Source organism: Pristis pectinata, chromosome 12 (assembly GCF_009764475.1).
Source record: "Pristis pectinata isolate sPriPec2 chromosome 12, sPriPec2.1.pri, whole genome shotgun sequence".
Lineage (NCBI taxonomy): Eukaryota > Metazoa > Chordata > Chondrichthyes > Rhinopristiformes > Pristidae > Pristis > Pristis pectinata.
Genome location: NC_067416.1, coordinates 4,365,051 through 4,388,816, shown reverse-complemented (window position 1 = coordinate 4,388,816; position 23,766 = coordinate 4,365,051). Strand labels below are relative to the sequence as shown.

At 43.7% G+C, this 23,766-nt stretch overlaps 2 protein-coding genes across 3 annotated transcripts in view; one reads left to right on the top strand and one right to left on the bottom strand.

Annotated features, from left to right (window-relative positions):
- The window catches only part of LOC127576871 (uncharacterized), a 102,590-nt gene extending 100,548 nt beyond the window's left edge, over positions 1-2,042 (bottom strand). Inside the window, 1 exon segment of the mRNA XM_052027677.1 lies at positions 1,946-2,042. The gene's annotated coding sequence lies outside the window, so the exon portion shown is untranslated.
- On the top strand, positions 1,506-23,600 carry exosc1 (exosome component 1). 2 transcript variants are annotated; one of them, XM_052027529.1, is made up of 9 exons: positions 1,506-1,700; positions 8,085-8,151; positions 8,518-8,633; positions 12,111-12,185; positions 14,931-15,019; positions 16,277-16,310; positions 17,772-17,822; positions 19,667-19,751; positions 21,649-23,600. In XM_052027529.1, the coding sequence occupies exons 2-9, from the start codon at positions 8,124-8,126 to the stop codon at positions 21,753-21,755; spliced, it is 585 nt and encodes a 194-aa protein (XP_051883489.1). In that variant the 5' UTR covers positions 1,506-1,700; positions 8,085-8,123; the 3' UTR covers positions 21,756-23,600. The 2 variants fall into 2 exon arrangements, with proteins under 2 accessions (XP_051883489.1, XP_051883490.1); XM_052027530.1 differs by having other exon boundaries at positions 1,506-1,791.
- Positions 23,601-23,766: the final 166 nt, after the last annotated feature.

Sequence of the window (23,766 nt, the reverse complement as noted above, 5' to 3'; positions counted from 1 at the left end):
TTATTGGCTTTCAATGCCATTAATTTCCCCAGCATTATTTTCTTACTAAGTTTTAATTTCCTTCTTTTCCTCACCATTAGATTCTCAATTCTCTAACATTACAAGAAAGTTACTTATGTCCTCCTCTATGAGAATGGAACCAAAGTATTTGCTTAATTGCTTTGTTCCCCTTTATAAATCTGCCCATTTCTGACTACGTGACTTCACCAATCTTTTTCTTTTTATATATTTGTAGAAACTTTTACAGTTCATTTAATGTGCCCTGCAAGTTTACTCTCGTACTCTATTTTTGGAGTACCCCAGACTGCTCCCAATTCTCAAGTTTTCTACTGTGTGACAATCTTATATAGACTCCTCTTTAAATCCAAGACTAACCTTAACTTCTTTTGTTAGCCACAGTTGAGTCACTTTTCCATTTATATTTTTATGCCAGGCAGGATTGGATAACTTCACAGTGGAGTAGCAATGTGAGAATGTGGTCGTTCCTTAAAAATGTTAGCCATTATTCATCTACTACCAAGTTTTTTCTTATTGAAGCACCCCAACTAGCATAGCCAACTCATCCCTCATACCATCAAAGTTTCCTTTGTTTAAATTTTGCACCCTAGCTTTACATTCAACTACATTACTTTGCATCGTCACAAAGAATTCTATCATGTTATGCTTTCAAAGAGATCAAGGAAAAGACAAGGACTGTTGGGATACTTGTGACAGATAGCTTGTTTTTTTTTAAAAATGTGCTCTCCACTATGCTCCCATCACATTGCCTACATAAACAGGTTACTGTAATTCAAAAGTAGTTTATCCTAAAAAGCAACTAAAGATATTTTACATTCATACACTTTAGATACCCAGTCACTTTTCTTCTTTACAAGTTTTACACAGTGCATTACATTAAAAGAGGATTATATGCTATTATGAATATCTTTCCATCAACACCCCACCTCCCATCAATATAGTTTCTCAGTAATCTTGCAGAATACAAATCAAGATTTAGAGTGGATAAAGCGTGGGTAAGATCAGATATCGAATTAAACTCCTTTCATAGCTCCCATCGCCGAAACGTAACTGATAACACAAGGGCAATAAGAGTACAGCCGCAGAAGATAAATGATCATGGCAAATATCCATCATGGAAATCACTTCCAGGTTAAAAAGCGAGTAACCTTAAATGTGGCACAATACCATCACAACATCTCTTTGCATGTTGCGGTGCTTCATCTGAAATCTGCAGCAGTTTCCACAAGGCAAGTCAACGCGCACCATTTCCTTTCAAAGACAGGACTACAGCAAGAGGGGAGGGGAACGGGGGCGGGGGTGGGAGAAACAACCACCAATGCCGAAGGCTGCAAAAATAAAGCCAACGGGCAAGGGACACAGTGGGGTCCGGAAAGAAAGGAAGGTGATGGTGATGGGGAGTTGGGGGGAGGAAGGGGCGGCAGGACAGAGACTACAACTCCCATGATGCCCGGCGGCGCTTCACAGCCGCGCGCATGCGCGCCGACTGGAAGGTTCGGCGCTGCGCTTCGCGCCGCCTCCTCCGTTTATATTTCGAAAAAGTTAACGGTTTACTTCATAAAACCGACGCAAAGCAAACGGATTTAACGGGGAGGGGGGAAAAAAGCGAGGGATAAAATCAAAACAAGAACCGCCGTCGAGAAAGGGAATATCCCCGACTGAGAAATGTCGAGAAACCTGAGGTAAAACATGTGTTTAACGGGGCGGTGATCGATAATACCTGACGAGGAAGGGCACGGCTGTGTGTTGTGGTGGCGGGCGGCCGCTTCTGAGGTATTTTATTGGAGAGACGAGCGCAGTATAAGCTGTGGGGCGGGGGGGGGGGGAGTTCTGCCCCTTTAAACCGCCCCCCCCCTCAGCCCTCACCCCCTCCCCCCCCCCCCCAACTCCCGGAGAGGGAGCCGCACGGAGAAGAAGTGAGGCTCACCTACACGGCGGATAACTTCGCGCCTCCAAGTGTCCTGCCGAAAGCCACGCCTTTCCGTCGAGCATTGTTGACCGTGACACGGGCTGGCCATCTTCTGACGGGGTCGTATCTGGTGGTGGTGGGGGGGGGGAAGAAGGGTTGGAGGAGGAGGGGGGGGGGGGCGTCAACTGTTCTGTAAGCGTCCAACCCCCTCCGCCGCCGCCGCCATCGCCGTCGTCGTCAACAACAACAACACGGCGGCCGTGGGAAGGGGGAGGGGCGATGGGGGCGACGCGCGTTACGTGCGCGCGCCCCGCGCCCGACCAGGTGCTGAGCGCGTGCGCGCGCGCTCCGGGGTTGGTGGGGGGGGGCGCGCCCGTGCTCGCCACGCGCGCCCTCCCGCCCCCCCCCCGCGTGACGTCACCGCGCAGGAAGGTGACCCACCGTGAGGACACCAGCCTCCCTCCCTTGGACTTTATCTCTGGCTGCCTTGGTGTAGCAGCCAGCATCATCAAAGACCCCATCAACCCGGGTCATGCTCTTCTCCCCCATCAGGTAGAAGATACAGGAGCCTGAGGGCACGTACCACCAGACTTAAGGACAGCACCTACCCCACTGTGATAAGACTATTGAACGGTTCCCTTATATGATGAGATGGACTCTGACCTCACCATCTACTTTGTTGTGACCTTGTACCTTATTGCACTGCACTTTCTCTGTAGCTGTGACACTTTACTCTGTACTGTTATTGTTTTTACCCTGTACTACCTCAATGCACTCTGTACTAACTCAATGTAACTGCACTGTGTAATGAATTGGCAGGCACGGTAGCATAGTGATTAGCACAATGCTTTACAGCGCCAGTGACCCGGGTTCAAATCCGGCCACTGCCTGTAAGGAGTTTGTACATTCTCCCCATGTCTGCATGGGTTTCCTCCCACATTCCAAAGACGTACAGGTTAGGAAGTTGTGGGCGTGCTATGTTGGCTCTGGAAGCATGGCAACACTTGTGGGCTGCCCACCAAGATCACTACGCAAAAGATGTATTTCACTGTGTGTTTTGATGTACATGTGACTAATAAAGATCTGATCTGAATAAAGATCTGATCTGAATTGACCTGTACGATTGGTATGCAAGGCAAGTTTTTCACTATACCTCAGTACAAGTGACAATAATAAACCAATACCAAAGACCAAAGCATGGGCGGGAGGGGAGGGGAGAGAGTCAAGAGTTTGAGGACTTGTTTGGCTGAAATCACAGCCATCAATGGTGCAGTGATTTCATCCAGAAGCCAGAAGTTGGAGGAGTCAGAAACCCAAGGGGGTTACTGGATTGGGGGAGGCTACAGAGATTTGTCAGGCTGAGGCCATCAAGGGATGGGAATTTTAAAATCAACTTGTTGTTTTAAGGACCTACAGACTCAGATTAGTTTATTGTCACATACTAAGAAATATTAGCCATCTAGCCCCTCTGCTATCTGGCTGATGAAATAAAATGGTAAATTGGTTTATTATTGTCACATGTACAGAGATACAGTGAAAGACGTTGTTTTGCCTGCCATGTATACTGATCATTTCACTACAATAGTGCATTGAGGTAGAACAAGGGAAAACAATAAGAGTGCAGAATAGTGTTACAGAGAAAGTGCGGTGCAAGGCCATAATGAGGTAGATTGTGAGGTCAAGAGTCCATCTTATTGTATTAGGGGACCATTCAATAGTAATTGAATTTATTCTCTAGCAACAAACAATCTGCCTGAGGAACTCAGCAGGTTGAGCAGCGTCTGTGGGAGGAAAGGAATTGTGGACTTTTTGGGTCAAAACCCTGCCATGACATTGAGTTCTTCTTCCATCGCCTCCACCTCCATGCCTATTTCTTTGGCAAGGAGTCCTCACCCCCCACTGGTGACCCCTACTCATGTTCTTGTGTCTCCAAGGCTGATTCTCTACCTGTCCTTTTCCCCCCATCCCTTCATTCCCTGGTGTACAAAAATCTGTTGATTTCGGTTGTGCATCCATGGCTCTCTGCATAGAATTTCAAAGATGTGCTGTACTGGTAAGCGAAGGGAAAATTCTCACATCAGTCCTAAACAGTTGACTCCTTATTCGGATACTGTTTCCCCCAAGTTCCAGATTCTCCAGCTTGACGCACAATCTTCCAGCATTAATCTCCACAATCCTTCTCAAAATCATGTACATTGCAATGACATCACCTCTCATTCCTCTATAATCTGATAATATAGATTAATCTTTATCTTTCCTGTGAACTCAATATACTTAACCCTAGAATGAACTTGGAGAATCTGCACTGCCTCCAAGGCAAATATATTCTTGTCATCTCTCTGACTTTAGCCTCCAAATTTGCTCTAAAAATGACCGGCATTAATTCACTTTTCCTTTTTCTGTAACGCAGACAGTTCACAAGTTGGAAATGTGGCTGCAAACTGAGTTCCCAATTGGCAGAAGATGTCTGCAGCCGTCATCAAATTAATCCTGCTTGTCTCCCAAATTCTTGTTTGTATGCATGGGCTGTACACAAGTCACTGTTTGTAACCTGGGAAGGACTTGTGTAGTCAAAGATTTGGCATTAATTGAGTGACAACTTTGTCCTAAATTGTGTTCTGCTGTTTGTCAGTTGTTCGTAATCAAATTTGAGAAAGGTGGTTCAAATCTTCTCAATTCATGCAGTCAATGATGTTTTTGGGGTCACAAAAGGCCATGTATATTGATTTGTGCTGCTCAACACATCTATTTTGGACGTCCAACAGTGAACATGTCCACTATGCTTCTAGATATGATTTGGAGAGCAGCTCTTCAGCCATTGGGAAGAGACTGTTGAGGAGGACCCTGGTGATCACTTTCTCTGTAGTTGACACTTCTCTATGGTTACCACAATGAAATTTGTCTCCTTTCTTGAAAGATGGTCATTGTTACAGCATCTCTAGGGACCTCTGGTCTGCCCTTCTCTTACCAGATGTGAGAGAAAGTTGCAGATTTGTGTTTGATTTTCCTCCCCATTTTATAATTTAAGCTGGGATGCCATCAACTCCCGAAGCCTTGTTGTTTGTCATTTGAATATGGCTTCTTGTCAGTCAGGGGTGATGTTGAGATTGGACTGGTATTGCTATGGAATGGAGTTAAAACTGCTCATGACACAACTCATGAGTAATTTGAAAAGTCCCTTCCAATGGGTGCTATTTGCCTCTCTGTCCTTGATAACTTCACTTCTGTTGTTAGCTCTCACCAGGGTGGCCCCTTGGGTGTTTAGGCCTCCCATCAGCTAACCCACTCACCCAACAGAGCCTAACACTAACCTAGGGCCAATTAACCTGCCAAATCACAAGTCTATGGGACGTGGGATGAAATCAGAGCACCCGAAAGAAAAGTCCACACAGTTACAGAGAGAATGTGCAAATTCCACATAGAGACTGGAGGTCCGGTTCACTGGAACTGTGAGGCAGCAGCTGTATCAGCTGCTCACTGTTCTACTGTTCTATCCTTTCAATCCATGTCTCCTCTGCTCCAAATGCAACATCCCCACTGACTCGTGTGAATCCTGGCCCATGACTGCACAAATTGGAGGATGAGTGTTTGGGATAACTGCAGATGCTGGAATCTGGAGCAAAGAGCAAACTGCTGGAAGAACTCAGCAGGTCAGACAACATCTTTTGGGGGGGGGGGGGGGGAGGCGAAGGGGATGGCAGTGGGAAGGAATTGTTAGATCAAGAACCTGCATCAGGACTGAGAGTGAAGATAGCCAGTATAAAAGAGGAGAGGTGTGGGGTGAGACAAGGGCCAGTAGGTGATAGGTAGACTGAGGAAGGGTGAAGGATGACATGGGGGAGGGGGATGGGTGGAGTAGGGAGACAGGGGCAGCTGGGTGATGGGTGGAAGCAGCCAAAAAAAGGTTGTTTCAGAATATCACTAATTTTTGCTATGCAGCCAGTGACAGGGTTTGGCTGTGTCAATAGGTAATTCACTTTCTGCAGAATACACAGCAGACTGGTTTTCATTGGTGCAATATTTACGTGGATGGTCCTATTTGGTTCCTGATCAGTGATGATTCAAAGATGATAATACCATTGAATTATAGATAATTGCACAGAAACATCTTGAAGTGAATCCAGTGTAGTCTTCAGATGAGAAAATGTTCTGAGTAGGAGTGTGGTGCTGAGGAGAAAAAGTGCAGATACTTGCAGTAATTCATATAAGCTTGCATCAGTAAGTAATTAAAATGTTGCCAAGGTCTTATTGATTAGTTCAAGTAAGTGAGACATCACTGGGAGAAGTAATTAAAAAGAAGTAAGGTGACACAGCTAGAAAAGATAAATTGCAAAACAAATAATGAGCTAAGTACAATTGAGTGGGATGAGAAGATTTGGTTTTAAATTGACAAAGCAAACCTGGAGAAAGGAAAGAGGAAGTGTGAGAAGATGAGGATTGAGGGGAAGGAAAGGGAAATAAAATGATAGGTAAAAGGGAAGTGAAGGGAAAGTTGAAAGAAAAGGATCTTCAGTAGAGTAAGTACAAATGGCAAATGAGGTGGAGAAGAAAATGAAAGATGTGGAAAGGAAAATGTGGCTATGATGAACAAAGAGGAGGGAAAAAAATCAAAATAGGTAGGGAGAGAATTTATAGTAAGAACGGTTAGACATAAGAGCCTAAGAAACAGGAACAGGAGTGTTGCCGATCGTCCCTCGAACGAGCTTAGCCATTGAATATTCCTGTTGATCCTTCAATCCAAAGCAGTTTTCCTACCCTATTTCATATAAGATAAGATATCTTTATTAGTCACATGTACATCGAAACACACAGCGAAATGCATCTTTTTGCGTAGAGTGTTCTGGGGGCAGCCCGCAAGTGTCGCCACGCTTCCAGTGCCAATGTAGCATGCCCACAGCTCCTAACCTGTAGGTCTTTGGAATGTGGGAGGAACCCGGAGGAAACCCACGCAGACACTGGGAGAACATACAAACTCCTTACAGACAGCGGCTGGAATTGAACCTGGGTCGCTGGCGCTGTAAAGTGTTACGCTAACCGCTACACTACCGTTCCTGCCCTTTGATTCCTCTAATATCTGGAAATCTGTCACTTAGTTCTGAGTCCAGTTAACAGCTGAGTCTCCACAGCCATCTCAGGTAGGGAAATCCATTGATTCACACTTTGAGTGAAAAATATTCTCCTTATTTCAGTCCTAATTGGTCAATGCCTTAATTTGAGACTGCAATCCTAAATTCGAGACTCCACAACTGGGAAAACTGTGGAAACTGTGCCTCTGATCTACTCTATTGACCCCTCAGAGTTGTATGTGTTTCAATCACATTTCATCCTTCCAAACTCTGGAGAATAGAGGTCTAGCTTGCTTGATCTCTCCTTGAGTGACAGATTTGCTATTTCAGGAACCAGGAAAAGCAGTTCTGGACAAAAATGCCCCCAAATGTATTCTGTTTGGGGGACTTTAACGTCCATCATCAAGAGTAGCATGGTAGTACCAGCACCGATCAAGCTGGCCAGGTTTAAATAACATAGCTGTCAGACTGGATCTGCAGCAAGTAAAGTAAGTAACTGTTCTGAACCTTCTTCAAGAAGTTTTAAGAATTTTCAAAACAATTGGATTAATATTTTAACAGAAAGAAATCCATTGGATTAGATGACTTTAGTTATGGGGAGAGATTGGATAGGCTGGATTTGTTTTCCATGGGCTGAAGGAGGCTGAAGGGTGTATAACATTATGAGAGGTATAGATAGGGCAGATGGTCAGAACTTCTCGCCAAATTTGACAGTGACTGTTCATTGCTTTAAAAAAAAGGCTTGAATCTTCGTAATGGTTAAAGCTTGGAGTGTACCATTCCAGTATCTTTTTTTTGAAATTCCTGATATTTAACATCAAAATTTTGAGAAATAAATTGAAGAGATGGACCAGTGGTTTAACCATACATGTGCTGTGCTTTTTGAAGCACAAAGAGTGGGAGGAGGATATGAACTTCCACACCAGAGGGCTGTGTGTCAGGAGAGACCCCGATCGCTTGCACCGACCCCGTACGACCAGTGGGTGGCCACAGCAGCAGTGAGGGCAGGAACTGTGCCCGCGTCATGTCCTCCCGCGGCCACCGTACGCACACTGGCTGTAACCAATCATCTTCCTTTTCTTGTGCATCAGCCAATCGGGACGCGGCATCGGAGGCTCCGCGAAGCTGCGATGGCGCCTGTGAAGCTTTGTATCCCAGGTAAATGGCACCCGGAGGCGTCGGGGGGTCTGGGCTTGGGCTCTGGGGTCCGGGCCGGCGGTTTCATGGGCCAGCCGCTGTGGTGGGGGTTGGGAGGGGGTGCGTCTGAGCTAGGGGGAGGGAGAGGGGGAGCGCCTGATCTGGGGGTAGGGTGGGGGTGTGGGTGTGGGTGAACGTGATCTAGGGCTGGCGAGAGTTAAAGTGCTTTTGGATTCTTGCAGCCATAAACGATGCTGTATTCTTGGATACATAAACCAAGAATACAGCATCGTTTATGGCTGCAAGAATCTTGGATTCTTGCAGCCATAAACATGCCTTTCAATTTATGTATTAATGTGTGTACTCTCATGTGTTGTTTGCTTACAGGAGAGAGGCTGTGCAGCATAGAGGACAGCACTCCTGGTGATGGCACATACTCCAGGCATGGATACATTTTTGCATCTTTAGCTGGATATGTGATGAAGAGAAATGATAATGGAATGGTAAGTGAGGCAAAGTGTCGTTGAAATGGGCTCTGAATGAATGCTGGTTACGTTCTGTTTCCTTTTGGCTCAGTCCCTTTATTTTTGCAGTAAAACCAGAGGGAAGGTCTCCTGGCAGGTGAATCTTGGGGAAGAGCACTTTCTTCACCCAGTGCCAATTTTAGTGGCTTTGGTACACTTCATTTATTAATAACCGTATTGGTAATTGGTTTATCGTTGTCACTGGCTGGAGTGTTCAGGGACATCTTCAACCTCTCACTGCTGCGGTTTATGGTTCCCACCTGCTTCAAAAGGGCAGCAATCATACCGGTGCCCAAGAAGAGCAGGGTGAGCTACCTCAACAACTATCGACCAGTAGCACTCATGTCTACTGTAATGAAGTGCTTGGAGAGGTTGATTATAGCAAAAATTAACTCCTGCCTGAGCAAGGACCTGGACCTGCTACAATTCGCCTACCTCCACAACAGGTTTACAGCGGATGTAATCGCACTCTGGAGCACCTAGACAACAGCAAGATATATGTCAGGCTGCTGTTAATTGATTAACAGCTCAGCCTTCGATACCATAATTCCCTCAGTACTAATCAACAAGCTTCTAAATCTGGGCCTCTGTACCTCCCTCTGCAACTGGATCCTCGACTTCCTCATCGGGAGATCACAGTCAGTACGGATCGGTGATAACATCGCCTCCTGGCTGACAATCAACACAGGCACACCTCAAAGATGCATGCTTAACCCACTGCTCTACTCTCTCTACCTCTATGATTGTGTGGCTAAGCATAGCTGAAATGCCATTTGTAAATTCACAGATGACACCACTGTTGTTGGTAAAAGATGGCAACGAGGAGACATATGGGAGTGAAATAGATCAGCTGGTTGAGTGGTGTCGCAACAACCACCTCGCACCCAACATTATCAAGACCAAGGAATTGATTATGGATTTCAGGAAGGGGAAGTCGGGAGAACACACACCAGTCCTCATTAAGGGGTCAGCTGTGGAAAGGGTGAGCAGCTTCAAGTTCCTGGGCATCAATACCGCAGAGGATCTATCTTAGGCCCAACACATTGATGCAATCATGAAGAAGGCACACCAGTGGCTCTACTTCATTGGGAGTTTGAGGAGATTTGGTATGTCACCAAAGACACTTGGGAAATATCTATAGATGTACAGTGGAGAGCATTCTGACTGGTTGCATCACAGCCTGGTATGGTGACTCCAATGCACAGGATCGCAAGAGGTTGCAGAAGGTTGTAGATTCAGACAGCTCCATCACGGGCACAACCCTCCCCACCATCGAGGATATCTTCAAGAGGCAGTGCCTCAAGGCGGTGGCACCCATCACTAAGAACCCTAACTATCCAGGACATGCCCTCTTCTCGTTACTACCATTGGGGAGGAGGTACAGGAGCCTGAAGACCTACACAATGATTCAGAAACAGCTTCTTCCCCTCCGCCATCAGATTTCTGAATAAACAGTCCGTGAACACTACCTCATTGTTCCTTGTGTTTTACATTATTTATTTATTTTGTAATTTATAGTTTTTAATGTTTTTGCACCGTCCTGCTGCCATAAAACAACAAATTTCACATTGTATAAGCCAGTGATAATAAATCTGATTCTGACATGCACTGAGATATAGTGAAAAGCTTTGTTTTGCATGTCATCCAGACAGTTCATTCCAAACAGAAGTACATCAGGGTAGTACAAAAGGAAAAACAATAGCAGAATGCAGAATATCCAGGAGCTTGAGTACTTAACGTCTCCATTAACTATCTTGCATCTGTCAGGATATAGATTAAAACCCTGATCAAGAGATTCAGTTGCATAATCCTTGCTGGCATTTAAGTTTATTACCTTTGGAAAGTGTCCTCTCAGATCAGACATTAAATTGGAACTTGACTGCCCTGTCATGTAGATGGATACCATCCCAGTACATTATTCTCAAGCAGAGTGCTGGAGTTTTTCCCCGTTGTCTTGGCCAATATTTATCTCACAACCATCACTGAGAAACAGATTACCTGAACAAAGTGTACATTATCTAAGTCACAATAATAATTCCACCTTAAAAGTTCTTTGGTTGTAAAGCCCTGTTGGTTACCTGGAGACCATAAAAGTGTAATATAAACACCAGTTCAAGTTATACTTTATTGTGATTTACCCACGTGCTGTAAAACACATGGAGGAACGAAATGTCGTTTCCCCCCAGACTCTCACAACAGGGGACATACATAGAACAGAGGACATACAATAAACACAGACAGAAAAATTTTGCAAGCACAAATAGTGCAAAAAATGGTAGATACAGAATACAAAATTAGTGCAAAACTGAGTTGGACAAAGAAAATACAGAACTCAGTGTTGCACTAAGTGTATAAACATGTTCAGCAGTAGCCAAAGTTCTTATGCTTGATATAGTAGAATAAGGGATGGAATATGTCCATTTCATGTAGGATAGGAAATCATGAAGAACTCCTACCCCAGGCCTACTACTGAGTTTGAAAGTTTCCCTTGAAATGAATATTGTGAAAGTCAGTTGTACAGAAAGTTTGCAATGAGCCTGATTAATTTTTCTTTTCATTTTTGTTTATATTTTTCTCCTTGTTCCGCCAAGTACTGGGCACACTTGCATGGAGGTTGACCCTGGACTATTAATCTGGAGACCTGTTCAAAACTGGCCAGGCAGTGGGGAGTTTAAATTCAAGTAATGAGATGAATCTGGAATTTTTAAAAAAACCTGGCATCAGTAATGGTGATTGTAAAGCTTACCGGATGGTCATAACACCTCTCTGATTCTCCAATGTCCCTTGGGGAAGGAAATCTGCTCCTCCTGCCCCACCTGGCTTCTACGCCTCTCCAGACCCACTAATGTGGTTGACTCCTAACAGACCTCTGAAATGGCCAAGTAACCCATTCAATTTGGGGCAGTTTGAGCTGGGTGATAAATGAGGCCTGGTCGTTGATCTTGTGAATGAATAAATGTACAAAATACATCTCCCTGACCTTCACTTGTGAGAGCACCAGAGGGAGTGTTCACTGGACGACATTCACAGCTGACATTGCCGGCTGTTTCCACTTCTTTGTGCCAGTGACTGAGCAGTGGTAAGCAGGTTTCATTACAAGTTGGTTGCAAATAAATCTGGCAGGAAATCAGGAGAGACTTCTTTACCCACAGATTGGTCAGTGTCTGGGATTTGTTACCATACAGTAGTTGAAATGAAGAAAGACAAACTGAATAGACAAATGAATCAGAGTAATATAGCACAGAAATGGGCCCTTTGGCCCAACTCATCCATGTTGACCAAGATGCCCATCTAAGCAGTCCCATTTTCCCGCATTTGACCCATATCCCTCTAAATATTCCTATCCATGAGGAAGAAAAGATGAGAAGCATATATAGACACGGACAGCTGGGTACAGACCAGTTGGGTCAAATGGTCTGTGTTGTAATTGCACTAATTCCAAGCTGGTATTTGTAGGTGCCTGTCATATCAGTGGTTCGGGACACAGAGCCCCAGCTCCTGCCAGAAGTTGGTGTTGTTGTAACATGTAAGGTAAGACCGTTTCAATTCTTCCCTGTGCAGTTTATAGAACCATTGCTTTATTTTCTAATATTATTGTCTTTGCAGAACTTGTGATGGAGTAAACACACATCAACTGTGTCTACTGTTAGAAAAGTCAGTAACCAAAGGCGGTGAGGGAGAGATGGAAATTTTGTTGGCACGAGACTGCAGATGCTGGAATCTGGAGCAACAAATGATTTGCCGGAGGAACTCAGCGGGTTGAGCAGCATCTGTTGGAGGAAAGGATGCAGGGTTTCAACCCGAAACACAGACAATTCCTTCCCTCCCACAGATGCTGCTCGACCCGCTGAGGTCTTCCAGCAGGTTATTTGTTGCTAGGAATTTTGTTGTTGTGATTTGGATGTAATGTTTAAAAGGGTGGTAGGTACAGATTGAGTATTTTTGAAAGGCAATTGGATCGGTACATGACAAGGTAAAATTTGGAGATCTATGGAGAAAAGGTTGGAAAGTGGATTGTTGGAGATCCCTTTCAAGGAGCTAGCACAATGGTCCAAAAGCATGATTCTGTACCTTGAGATGGATAGATAAATAAGGTGTTGCTAACATCAGCTGGCTGTTCATGAGAAAGTCAGAAAGGTCTGAATATTCCTACTCATTCATTCCCAGCACCACAATTTGGAGGCAACTAACCCCATTTCAATAAGATCACTTTGCAGCCTAAACTCTAGAAAGTGTAAGTCCACACTGCTTAATCTCTCCACGTTGGATAAGCCTGCTAAATCAGGAAGCAATGTGGTGAACCTTTGTTGTACTCTGTCTGTTGCAAGTATACCATCCATGAGGGGAGGGACCAGACCTGTACACAATATTCCAGGGCCCTTTAATTTCAGTAAGACACATCTGCTCTTGTACTCAAATTCCTTTGCTATGAAGGTCAACCTGCTGTTTGCTTCCTAATTACTTGCTGAACTTGTTAACTCTCAGATATTCATTTCCCTCCAAGTTGCACACTGTCCTAACTTGGAGACCGATTACTGCATCAATATTGTTCCTGGGACAGAATTTTATGAGTTACTATCTGATAGTAATGACATCACCACCATAAAACTGCAGTAGTACAAGGAGGTTCACCGCCATCTGCTCAAGTCTAGAGGATTGGACATTAAATGCCAGCATTGCCAATGACACTAATATCTCTGACTGTAAAAACCTTAATTACTTGGCACGAGATTAATTGCAAACATATCATTACATGCCACTGACTGACGCTGTCTCAGAACTGCCTGTGTTATCTGGTATCTAAAATCTAGCATGATGGCCAGTCATCCAGATACTGGTGTTTCATATCTCAGATTTGAAATTTTATACCAAACAGTCCCCGCCGCAGAAATATTTAATTTCACCCTGGCTCTCCCTCTCTTCACACACCCACTTTTCCACTTATCTGAATCACTTTCTGTTACCGAGTCTTCACATTTCATTGAATTGCACAAAATATACTGTAAAAGCCATGCCAGAGTTTTAACTCCATTCAAGTGTACTCCTTTCTCCTCCAGTTCTACCAGTGTAAGCCATTATTCCCTTCTGCCTAATGCACTCCTCTTGCACCCGTCTTTTAAATGCAGCTGTACCTTTTGTGTCAATTACTTCCTGCAGTAGTAGGTTCCACTTTATCACTGCTCTTCAGGTAACAAAGCTCCTTCTGAGTTGCTTATTTGGTGACTATTGCATGTTACTCTGCTCCACAAATGGACAACAGTCCTTCATCTATCAAACCCTTGTGCCATTTTAGAACCCGTCAAAAGATCAAGAGAAAAGAGACCTATTCAGCTCTCCTGATGGATATAACCTTTCAATTCTGGTGCCATCCATGTAAATTGTTATTGCACTCTCCCCAATGCCTTTATATCCTGTTTATAATATGTCAGCTGTACACTGTATGGCCTAACGTTTCACTATAAGTTCAGCATATCTTCTGTACTTCTCAACTTTCACTGCTATAGTGGAGAAATGGACCAGTTGAGAGTCCTCTAAAACTGAGGAAGCTCCTAATTGGCTGGTTAAGAATCAATATGATAAAGTGGGGTGCTCCAACAGTTCATGAGACCTGCGACTGTGGCAAGAAGCACACTGTGCACTACCTTTTGCTCTGAGGCCAACTCACAAGCTTTGCTTTGTGCCCATCACAGGAGAAATCCATCACTTTATAAAACAAGACAGTACAGCACAGTACGGGCCCTATGGCCCACGATGTTGTGCTGATCAATGTAACCCTTCCTTCCTACACAGCCCATAACCCTCCCTTGTTCTTAAATGCATGTGCCTATCTAAGAGTCTTTTAAATGTCCCTGTTGTATCAGCCTCTACCACCACCCCTGGCAGTGCGTTACAGGCACTCTCTGTGTATTTTAAAAAAACCCTACCTCTGTCAACTTCCCTAAACTCTAAACTTTCCTCCTCTGATGTCCTCTGGTATTGGCCATTGCTGCTCTGGCGAAAAGGTGCTGGCTATCCACTTTATGCCCCTATGCCCCTCGTAATTTTATACACTTCTATAAAGTTGCCTCTCATCCTGTGTCGCTCCAAAGAGAAAAGTCCGAGCTCGCTCAACCTTTCCTCTTAAGACATTTGGTGGATGGTCACAAATTCTATCCCTCTGGAAAAAATAAACCCTACTATTTTATGCACTGCTGTTACAATCAATAAATCATTGCAAAATGTAACTAAGTATACCTGTTATAAATGTTAATGGATATTTTTTGCTTTTGTTGTCAGGTTACTAGTATTAACCCACGATTTGCTAAAGTTCACATTTTATATGTACGATCTACTCCACTGAAAGGGGCTTTCAGAGGAACTATCAGGTAATGTTAATGAGCCAACTGGCTGTGTAGTTTTCCTGTTCTAGCAGGGAGAAAATGAGTTAATGTTATTTGTCTATAATCTGTTTTACATTTCCTCACAGTCTATTCATATAATGGATTCCCCATGTTTCGCACACTGTGCCTGCTGTGTCCCTGCGTTTTCCCTTCAGATCCCCTTCACATTCCAATTGTAATAACCTGCTCAGTTCACGGATGCACTGCACTTATCATTCAGCAGTAAATCCACAACCCTCTCCCCTCCCCACCATTCATTCAACCCCACAAGGTCTGAATCTGGTCTATAAAACAATTCCTATCCTGAGAAGATGTAGTTGTATGACAGCAGATTTGTGCACTATTTTGCAATCATTCTTCACTGTTGTGCATGTATTCCAGTACCCACTTGTTCCCAACAGTCTTGTCTCTTCCTATGTTAATACACTGTGTCATGAAGAAATTAAATGAGGATGCCATTAGAATTTCTCTGGGTTGGGAGTGGAAGTCACTCAAGATTCCTGCTCCAGGACATTTCCCCTCCCCCAATGGTAGGGCGAATGGGCATCAAGTAAAGATGGTGTCAGATTATGAAGACAAAAGACACTGCAGATGCTGGAATCTGGAACAAAGAAACTGAACGCTGGAAGAACTCAGCAGGTCAATCAGCATCTGTGGATGTAAAAGGTGTGAGTCGATGTTTCAAATCAAGACCCTGTACCAGGATGAGGTCCTGATGCAGGGTCTTGTCCTAAAATGTCAACTTACACCTTTTTGCCTCCACAGATTCTAACTAACCTGCTTGAGTTCTTCCAGCATTCAGTTTTTTGGTGTCAGGTTATGCAGTGTTGCTACCAGGATACGTAAACTTCTCCGATGTTTGCTTGGCTCGGGCAGACGTTTGAAAGGATCTGGAGCTGGATCCTCAAAGAGAGCAAGCTAACTGAACAGAGACACAGCCTTTGGGCTGTGCTCATGACCCACTTACTTGGCCTGCTTAACAGTATTCACAATATTCCCTAAACACAATATAAAATTGAAGCTACATTGCAATGTTCATTTGGCCTTGGACAGTTTTGCTTACATCAGCATTATCTTTGAATTTTTACTTTTAGCAGAATTATAAGAACCAAGGCAAACATATAGTGCTACTTTAAAACATAAATACCACAAAATGAAATGTTTGACAATTCAAATACAGGGTAGCATTTGTTGGGAATGTGGACTCGGTCAGGTATTGTAATGTTCTGTTATTTTTCACAGGAGAGAAGACATCCGAGCAACAGAAAAGGACAAGGTATGCACCTTCTCTTGTGAGTTTGGTTATCTCCACGTGCAGTGTTATCCTTCCACCCACCCCAGTTTCTGCCCCTAAATCGATTGATTTTAGTGAGGGAAACTAAAAAGAAAAATCAGAAGAGATGAAAAAGAAAACTGCAGATGTTAGAAACCTGAAATAAAAACAGAAAATTCAGGGGATGCTCAGCAGGTCAGACAGCAACTGTGGAGAGAGAGAGAGAGAGAGACAGTGTTAAAGTTTCAGCTGACCTTTTATCGACCAAGATACTGTGGGCTCACTAAAAGGAGTTTAAAAAATTTTGCTGATGAGTCATCAACTCGAAATGTTAACTGTTTCTCTCTCCACAAAATGTTGTCTGACTTGCTAAATGTGTCCAGCATTCTGTGCTTTTATGTAATGGGAGGTACTCAGAATTAAAAATACCGTAATGTTATTTGAAGAACAGTCCTTCACTGCTCACTGTATGCAAGTCCTGTTCATTCATCTCACTTTTCACTGACCTACATTGGCTGCCAGTTAAGCAAGGCGATGCTTTGAAAATTCTCATCCTATCTTTTAATTCGCTCAGTGTTCTCACGCTTCCACATAACTGCAGTCTCTTCCAGTCCTATAACTCTCAGGAATCTAATTCTGCCCTCCTGATCATCCCCAAACTCTCCAGAAGGCAGCATCCGTCATTAAGGACCCTCACCATCCGGGACATGCCCTCTTCATGCTACTACCATCAGGGAGGAGGTACAGGAGCCTGAAGACCCACACTCAAGGTTTCAGGAACAGCTTCTTCCCCCCCACCATCAGATTTTTGAACGATCCATGAACCCATGAACACTACCTCATTATTCCTCTTTTCCACTATTTATTTATTTTTGTAACTTATAGTAATTTTTATGTCTTGCATTGTACTGCAGCCACAAAACAACAAATAATAAACCTGATTCTGATTCTAAAAATTTTATTCACCATTCTTGGCCATGTCTTCAGATGCAAAAGCCATACGATTTGGAATTCCTTCTCTAAAGTCTTAGTCTTTCTACCTCTTCTCCCTTAAGATGCTTTAAAACTGCTTTGGTCAAGAATTTGGTCATCTGGCATAATATTTCCTCATGCGTCAGATTTTGTTTGATTTGTGAGCTCTCCTGTGAAACAGCTTGGAAGTTTGTGCTGTGTTCAGGTGGTAACGAAAGGGAAATTGTTGTGTTCTGGATAATGTTTATCCCCAGCCAGTATCACTGGAGCAGGCTTAGCTTGTCATTTATCTCATATACTTGTGGAGTCTGCAGCAAACAAATTACCTGGCATGTTTTCCAAAGTAAACACCATTTGCCATTATGCATCCCCAAGTGCTTGTGCATCAACAAGATACTTTTATCTGCTGTGGAGCACTGTGGGATGTCCTGATGATATTGAACTTGCTACTGTTGCATGATTACTAAAAAATTTTCTGCTTCTCTCCTGCAGATCGAGGTCTACAAATGCTTCAGACCTGGCGACATTGTTTTAGCAAAAGTGGTATCCTTTACAGTTTAAATCTGATTATTCATACATCCTCAGAATATTCCTCAAGTCCTGCTCTTTCCCCATGACCCTTGATTTTCTTTTTGATCAGAAACCCATCTATCTCAGCTTTATCTATACCCAAGGGCTTTAATCCCACGACTCTGTGGTGAGAAAGACGCTCAACCCTTTGAGAGGAGAAATTCTTTCTTATCGCAGTCTTAACCACAGTCTTAATCTCTTTATACCACGACCATACCCTCTGGTTCTGAACTCTCCCATGTGAGCAAGTCTCTTAACGTTTACTATGTTGAGACCCATAACTATCTTGCACTTCAATAAGATTGCCTCTTATTCTCCAAACTCCCAACAAGTAGAGACCCTTATATCCTTTTCTCATAGGACAGTCCCTCCATATCTGAGATCATCCCAGTAAACCACTTCCAATGATGCTTTTTCTTTGAAAGGGGAACCAAAATTGTTTACCGTACTCTAACTGTGGTCTCACTAGTGCCTTCTGAAGTTGCAGAAAGGCTTCCCTACTTCTGTACTCTGACCCCATTGAAATTGGGCACAATGTTCCATTATCCTTGCCCATTACCTGCTGTAGTTGTGCACAAGGTGAAGTTTTGCTGTACTTCTGCAGTATTGTGTTGCTCGAGGTGGCATTGCCTGGATGAGACAACTGTGCTATTGTTAAGAACTCCAAGGTAATATTCAAGGAAGAGCAGGGTAATCTTCTGGCTTGGCTGATGTTCCTTCTTCAACCAATTCTTCCTGACAACTGGTTGTTCATCTTGTTTTGAATCTTGGGATATTGCAGTGTAAAAACAAAAGTGGTCAAGCCTTGCTACAAAACAGTCATGTACCTGCACAATAAAGGGTTGTATGCAAACTGGTTGTGAAATGAAAAGAGACAGATCATTGTTCTTCTGTATTGAGCGCGATGTCTCCATGTAGAGAGTTCCAGGAAGTTCTTCATTCCCCGCTTGTGAGAATGTTGAATCAGGCGTACAGGCATCCAGCGCTGAAATCAGAAGCAGAGACGAAGTTCCCTTTTTGGCTCCGTGACTTTATCCAGGCGCAGCAGCACCCAGTTTCCACTCCCCATTCAGTAATGCCTGCTGGTTCACCATGGTACATTATCAGCCCCATGATCAGAAAAGCCACTTGGGGCTTGGGTTCCCACTTCAACACACTTGGCAACAGCACGTGTGGAGGTTTGGCTCAGTTGTGATGCCCCTGCTGTTGACTATCTTACCAACACCTGTTGTCACACAAGAAAAAAATTGCTTTCTGCAGACATCTGGTAAACTGGTCAATGGGAGACCTGCAGTGGGGAAAACTGAGGAGGAGGAAGAGTTCTAAAATAAAAAGCATGCTTTTTCTCTCCCTCTCTGGGCAAGATGAAGATTAGGATTGAAATCAGTGAATGTGTTATTCTAGTGGAGGGCCCACTGACGCATCGATCTGAGCTATGAGGAGGAGATGGTGAGCTGATGTACCAAATCCAGGGGACAACTGACTGGCTTGTTTTGTTGCTGTGGGCCTGGATCACAGAGAGCCCATCTGAATAGGGACAGAAGGTTTTCCGTATAAAGGACAGTGGTAAACCAGATGGGCTTTTACAACAATCCAGTAGTTTGATGCTGACTACTACTGATGCTAGCTTTTTGTTGGGAATTCATTTGACTAGCTGAGGTTAAATTCCCCAACTACCGTTTGCAGTTGGATTTTAATGTGTCTCCAGATGGTTGATTCAGTACCATAACCACAACCATACCCTGTAACTTGTGTTGCTGATCCTCTGATGATTAAACTATCAGACTTCCAGTTTTATCCTTAACATGTGCTCCCGGATCTCCCTGGGTGACGCTCAGTCCAACTACCTGTTGACGACAGCAGAGAATGAACTAGGAGTGGTTGTCGCACACAGTGAGGCAGGTGAGGATGTCCTGGTGCTCTCTCACCTTGAATGTTTCCAATGCTAAAGTCCAACAAACCTCTAATTTGAGGGCAAGTTGGACAGACTGGCTTCTATTCCATCATGAACTGAAAATTAAAGGATGATCCAATCGAAGTTTTAAAGACGATGGTCGGGGCCTAGGAATATTGAGGAACAGAGGGAATTTAGTGAACCGTGGATCCTTGAAAATGGCAGTACAGGCAGATAAAGTGTGAAAAAGGCATATGGAATACTTGCCTTCATTAGCCATAACATAGAGTATAAGAGCAGGGAGATTATGCTACAATTTTATAAAACATTGTTGGGTCCCAGCTGGAGTACTGTCCCTAACAATAGGAGCGATGTAATTGTACTGGAGAGGGTGGTGAAGGGGAGATTCACCAAGGTGTTGGCTGGGATGGAGTGTTCCAGCTACTGGGAGAGCCTGGATTTAGATGGATCTGTTGGGTTTGTTTTCCTTGGAGTGGAGGAAGCTGGGGGGGGGGGGGGGGGGGGCTGATTAAGGTATACAGAATTCTGTGGGGCTGAGGTAGGATAGATAGTAGGAATGTCTAAAACTAGAGGGCAAATGTTTAGGTTAACAGCTAAGAGGTTTAGAGTGAATTTGAGAAAGAAATTTTTCCTCTGAGGGTGTTTGGAATCTGGAATGCACTGCCTGAGGGGGTGGTGGAGGCAGAGACTCTCACAACATTTAAGTATCTAAATAAGCATTTAAAGTACCAAGATGTGGAAAGCTGTGGACCAAATGCTGGTAAATGGGATTAATATAAATGGGTACTCGATGGTCAGCATGGACATGGTGGGCTGAAAGGCCTGTATCTGTGCTCTATGGGTCTACGGCAATTAAAGAAGTTAATGTGGCATAAAAATGGATAATGCTGGAAAATCTCAGCAGGTCAGGCAGCATCTTTGGAAAGAGAAATGGTTGGTGTTTCAGTTGAAGTTCCATCATCAGAACTCGGAGAGAAAGCAAATTAGTGTAAGTAGCCATGAAGGTGGAAGAAGGCAGTGGGCAGGGCAAAGCGAATGTCTGTAATTGGGTGAAATGATGTTAGCCATTAAATGAACAGTTATGCTCCTTTATCAAGAGACACAAGAGACTGCAGAAAACAGTCCTGATGAACATCCATTTGCCTCCAAAGATGTTGCTCGGCCCACTCAGTTTATTTTAGAGAACAGTTTATTTTAAGCTTCCTTGTCTGTGTAAAATGTTGCTAATGTTGTGATGTCTGGGTGATTGTTGTATAATCCAGTGGGATTTATTAGTGGGAGAACAAATGATGCACAGGGTCTTGTTGATTATGTGGAAGCTGACTTCCTTGAAGAAATTAGTTCTGGGGAATCTGTTCAAGGAGAGAGCTGGTTTAGTGGGTAGGTGGCGGCAAGCAGGTCATAAACCAGATTAAGTGAAGAGGCTTGGTGGGTTGTTTTGGGGGTTGCTAGTGGAGATGGATGGGACTGGAAAGTATGGTGAATGGGTAGACAAGTGTTTATCTTTGGAAAGAGACTACTTGGGTCTATGTACTTTCTCCTTTTCCAAAGACTCTAAAACTCTTAAATACATTCCCAAAGCTGTCCCCAGCTGGAATCGGACTGTTGGCAATCAGATTTTTTTCTTTTCCACTCCATCCCCAGCCACCACCTCGGGCATATTTATGTTTCAGAAATTATTTAATCCGTGAACAGACCAAAGGAGAGGGGAAGGCAGACACGCCAAAAGCATATCCCAATAGCTACGGTGGCGAAGGTTCCTGAGGAACAGTGATGTTGTGCTTTGTGGCTGCACCCACATCTTGTAAATGAGGCAAAAAAGATGTAAATGAGTTTACAGCCCCGTACCCATCTATTTTAAAATATTGTTTTTCCTTTTGTTAGGTGCACAGATGGTCCCCATCAGCTGGTGTGAGATGCAGTGTCCCAAATCACATGGGAAAGAGTTCCGTAAAGTAGCTCGAGTGCAGCCAGAATTCCTCCACACCTGAGGCCAGTCACCAACAACATATTGCGGAGGAGCCTTCTAATGAATGCAGTTTGTATTCAGATGGCATCAATGGACAGATGACTCCTGGAGCCAGATGTACAAACTGCAGGACCCAGGCCAGTTGGGAACTGATGCCAGGGCAAATATCATCTTTTATTCTCAGGATACTAAGTAAAGTTACAATTCTTCTACTTTTTTAAAAATAAATAAATAAATATTTTACTTTACTACAATTCTTTACCTTTTTCCAAATGTGTCACTTGCAAGTTATCTTTCTCTGTGTATCTACCTCTTATCACACTTTGGCACCATGTTCTGCTACTAAGCTTTTGTCAGTGTCAGCAGGAGACAGAACATAGCCAAGGCACATACTCCTTCAGATCTTGCACATACTTGTATCTGCGACAGTATTTGCTTGTCATGACCCTGATCAGGAGAAATGTGGGAATCGAAAACCTTCATCTCCCTCACCCCATAGTTGTAAAGTTGGTGTTGATTGTAAAATATTTTGGGATGTTCTGTGAATAGAGTAACAGGCTGTGTAATTGTTGGGGGCCCTAAACTTCCTAAGAGACCTTCTTCACTTCATCTCTGTTCTTATTCAAACCTAATCCAAAATGAATGTGTAACAGTACATTCTTTGATCGCAAATCTCTAGTGAGCAGAGCTTCCAGAGGGAACCCATTAATCCCAACAGATTCATTGTGACACACTTGAGAGGCACAGTAGCTTAGTGGTTAAGGGAATAACATCCAGAGGCATGACCCAGAGATAAGGGTTTGAATCCCACAACAGCAGAGAATATAAATTCAAATAATTAAATAATTCTAAAATAACAAGCTAGCCCTAGTCATGGTGACCATGAAAATATTAAATTTAAAAATCAACTAATGTTCTTCAAGGAAAGAAATCTGACCTTACCTGGTCTGACCATGAACATAGCAAATCTTTCCTCTACTGCTCCCCTTTCTCTGATCTTTGCCAAGATTCAGCTTGACTTCCAGTTCCTATGGAGGCCTTGCTTAGTGATCTGAGCTTCAGATTGTAGGCCTACATTGGGCTATCAACACTCATTGGGATTCAGTTCCTTGCGTACCATCTCTTACTGCAGTACAGTTCTTCTAGTATTGACTCTCAGTGATACACAGACTTCCTGACATTGACTCTCACTGAAACACAATTCTCCCGGTATTGGCTCCTGTAAGACTTAATACCTACTGGCTCTGACCCCCACTGGCACATTCATGAAACCACATATAAAATGGGACCCTTCAGGAAAACATCCAACTATTTGGATCTCAGCAGCAAATAATTTTAGAGTATCTAAAGGCCACCTCAGGTCTTGTCGACGATTAGAACTGGACGATTAGAAGTCAAAGCCTTGGTCCTTGACCACTACGTCCAGTTCTAATTATTTCAAAGCCTTGACCACTACGTCCAGTTCTAATTATTTCAAAGCCTCAGAATCTGTCTTTACCTCTCGTTGTCTTGGTGTAGCAGCCAGCATAGACCCCACCCACCCACCCGGGTCATTCTCTCTTCTCTCCCATCGGGTAGAAGATACAGGAGCCTGAGGGCACGTACCACCAGACTTAAGGACAGCACCTACCCCACTGTGATAAGACTATTGAACAGTTCCCTTATACAATGGAATGGACTCTGACCTCACCATCTACCTTGTTGTGACCTTGCACCTTATTGCACTGCACTTTCTCTGTAGCTGTGACACTTTGTACTGTTACTGTTTTTACCTGTACTACATCAATGCACTCTGTACTAACCCAATGTAACTGCGCTGTGTAATGAATTGACCTGTACGATCGGTTTGCAAGACAAGTTTTTCACTGTACCTCGGTACAAGTGACAATAATAAACCAATATCAATATTTTATGTTGACTTGGCCAAGTTGTACTTAATGTGGACCAATAATTGACAGTGGCCTATTCTGCATTGTAAACGCTTTGCAAAGACCCCGCTGGAAGTGCATTAACTGTGATGGGTGGCGTGCAAA

What these genes read in the sequence shown, in the direction of transcription:
- exosc1 (XM_052027529.1), top strand. Translation starts at nt 8,124, where the DNA reads ATGGCGCCTGTGAAGCTTTGTATCCCAG. An exon ending in AGAGAAATGATAATGGAATG is followed by an intron (nt 8,634 to 12,110) that starts GTAAGTGAGGCA and finishes TGGTATTTGTAG; the next exon opens with GTGCCTGTCATATCAGTGGT. An exon ending in GCTTTCAGAGGAACTATCAG is followed by an intron (nt 15,020 to 16,276) that starts GTAATGTTAATG and finishes TATTTTTCACAG; the next exon opens with GAGAGAAGACATCCGAGCAA.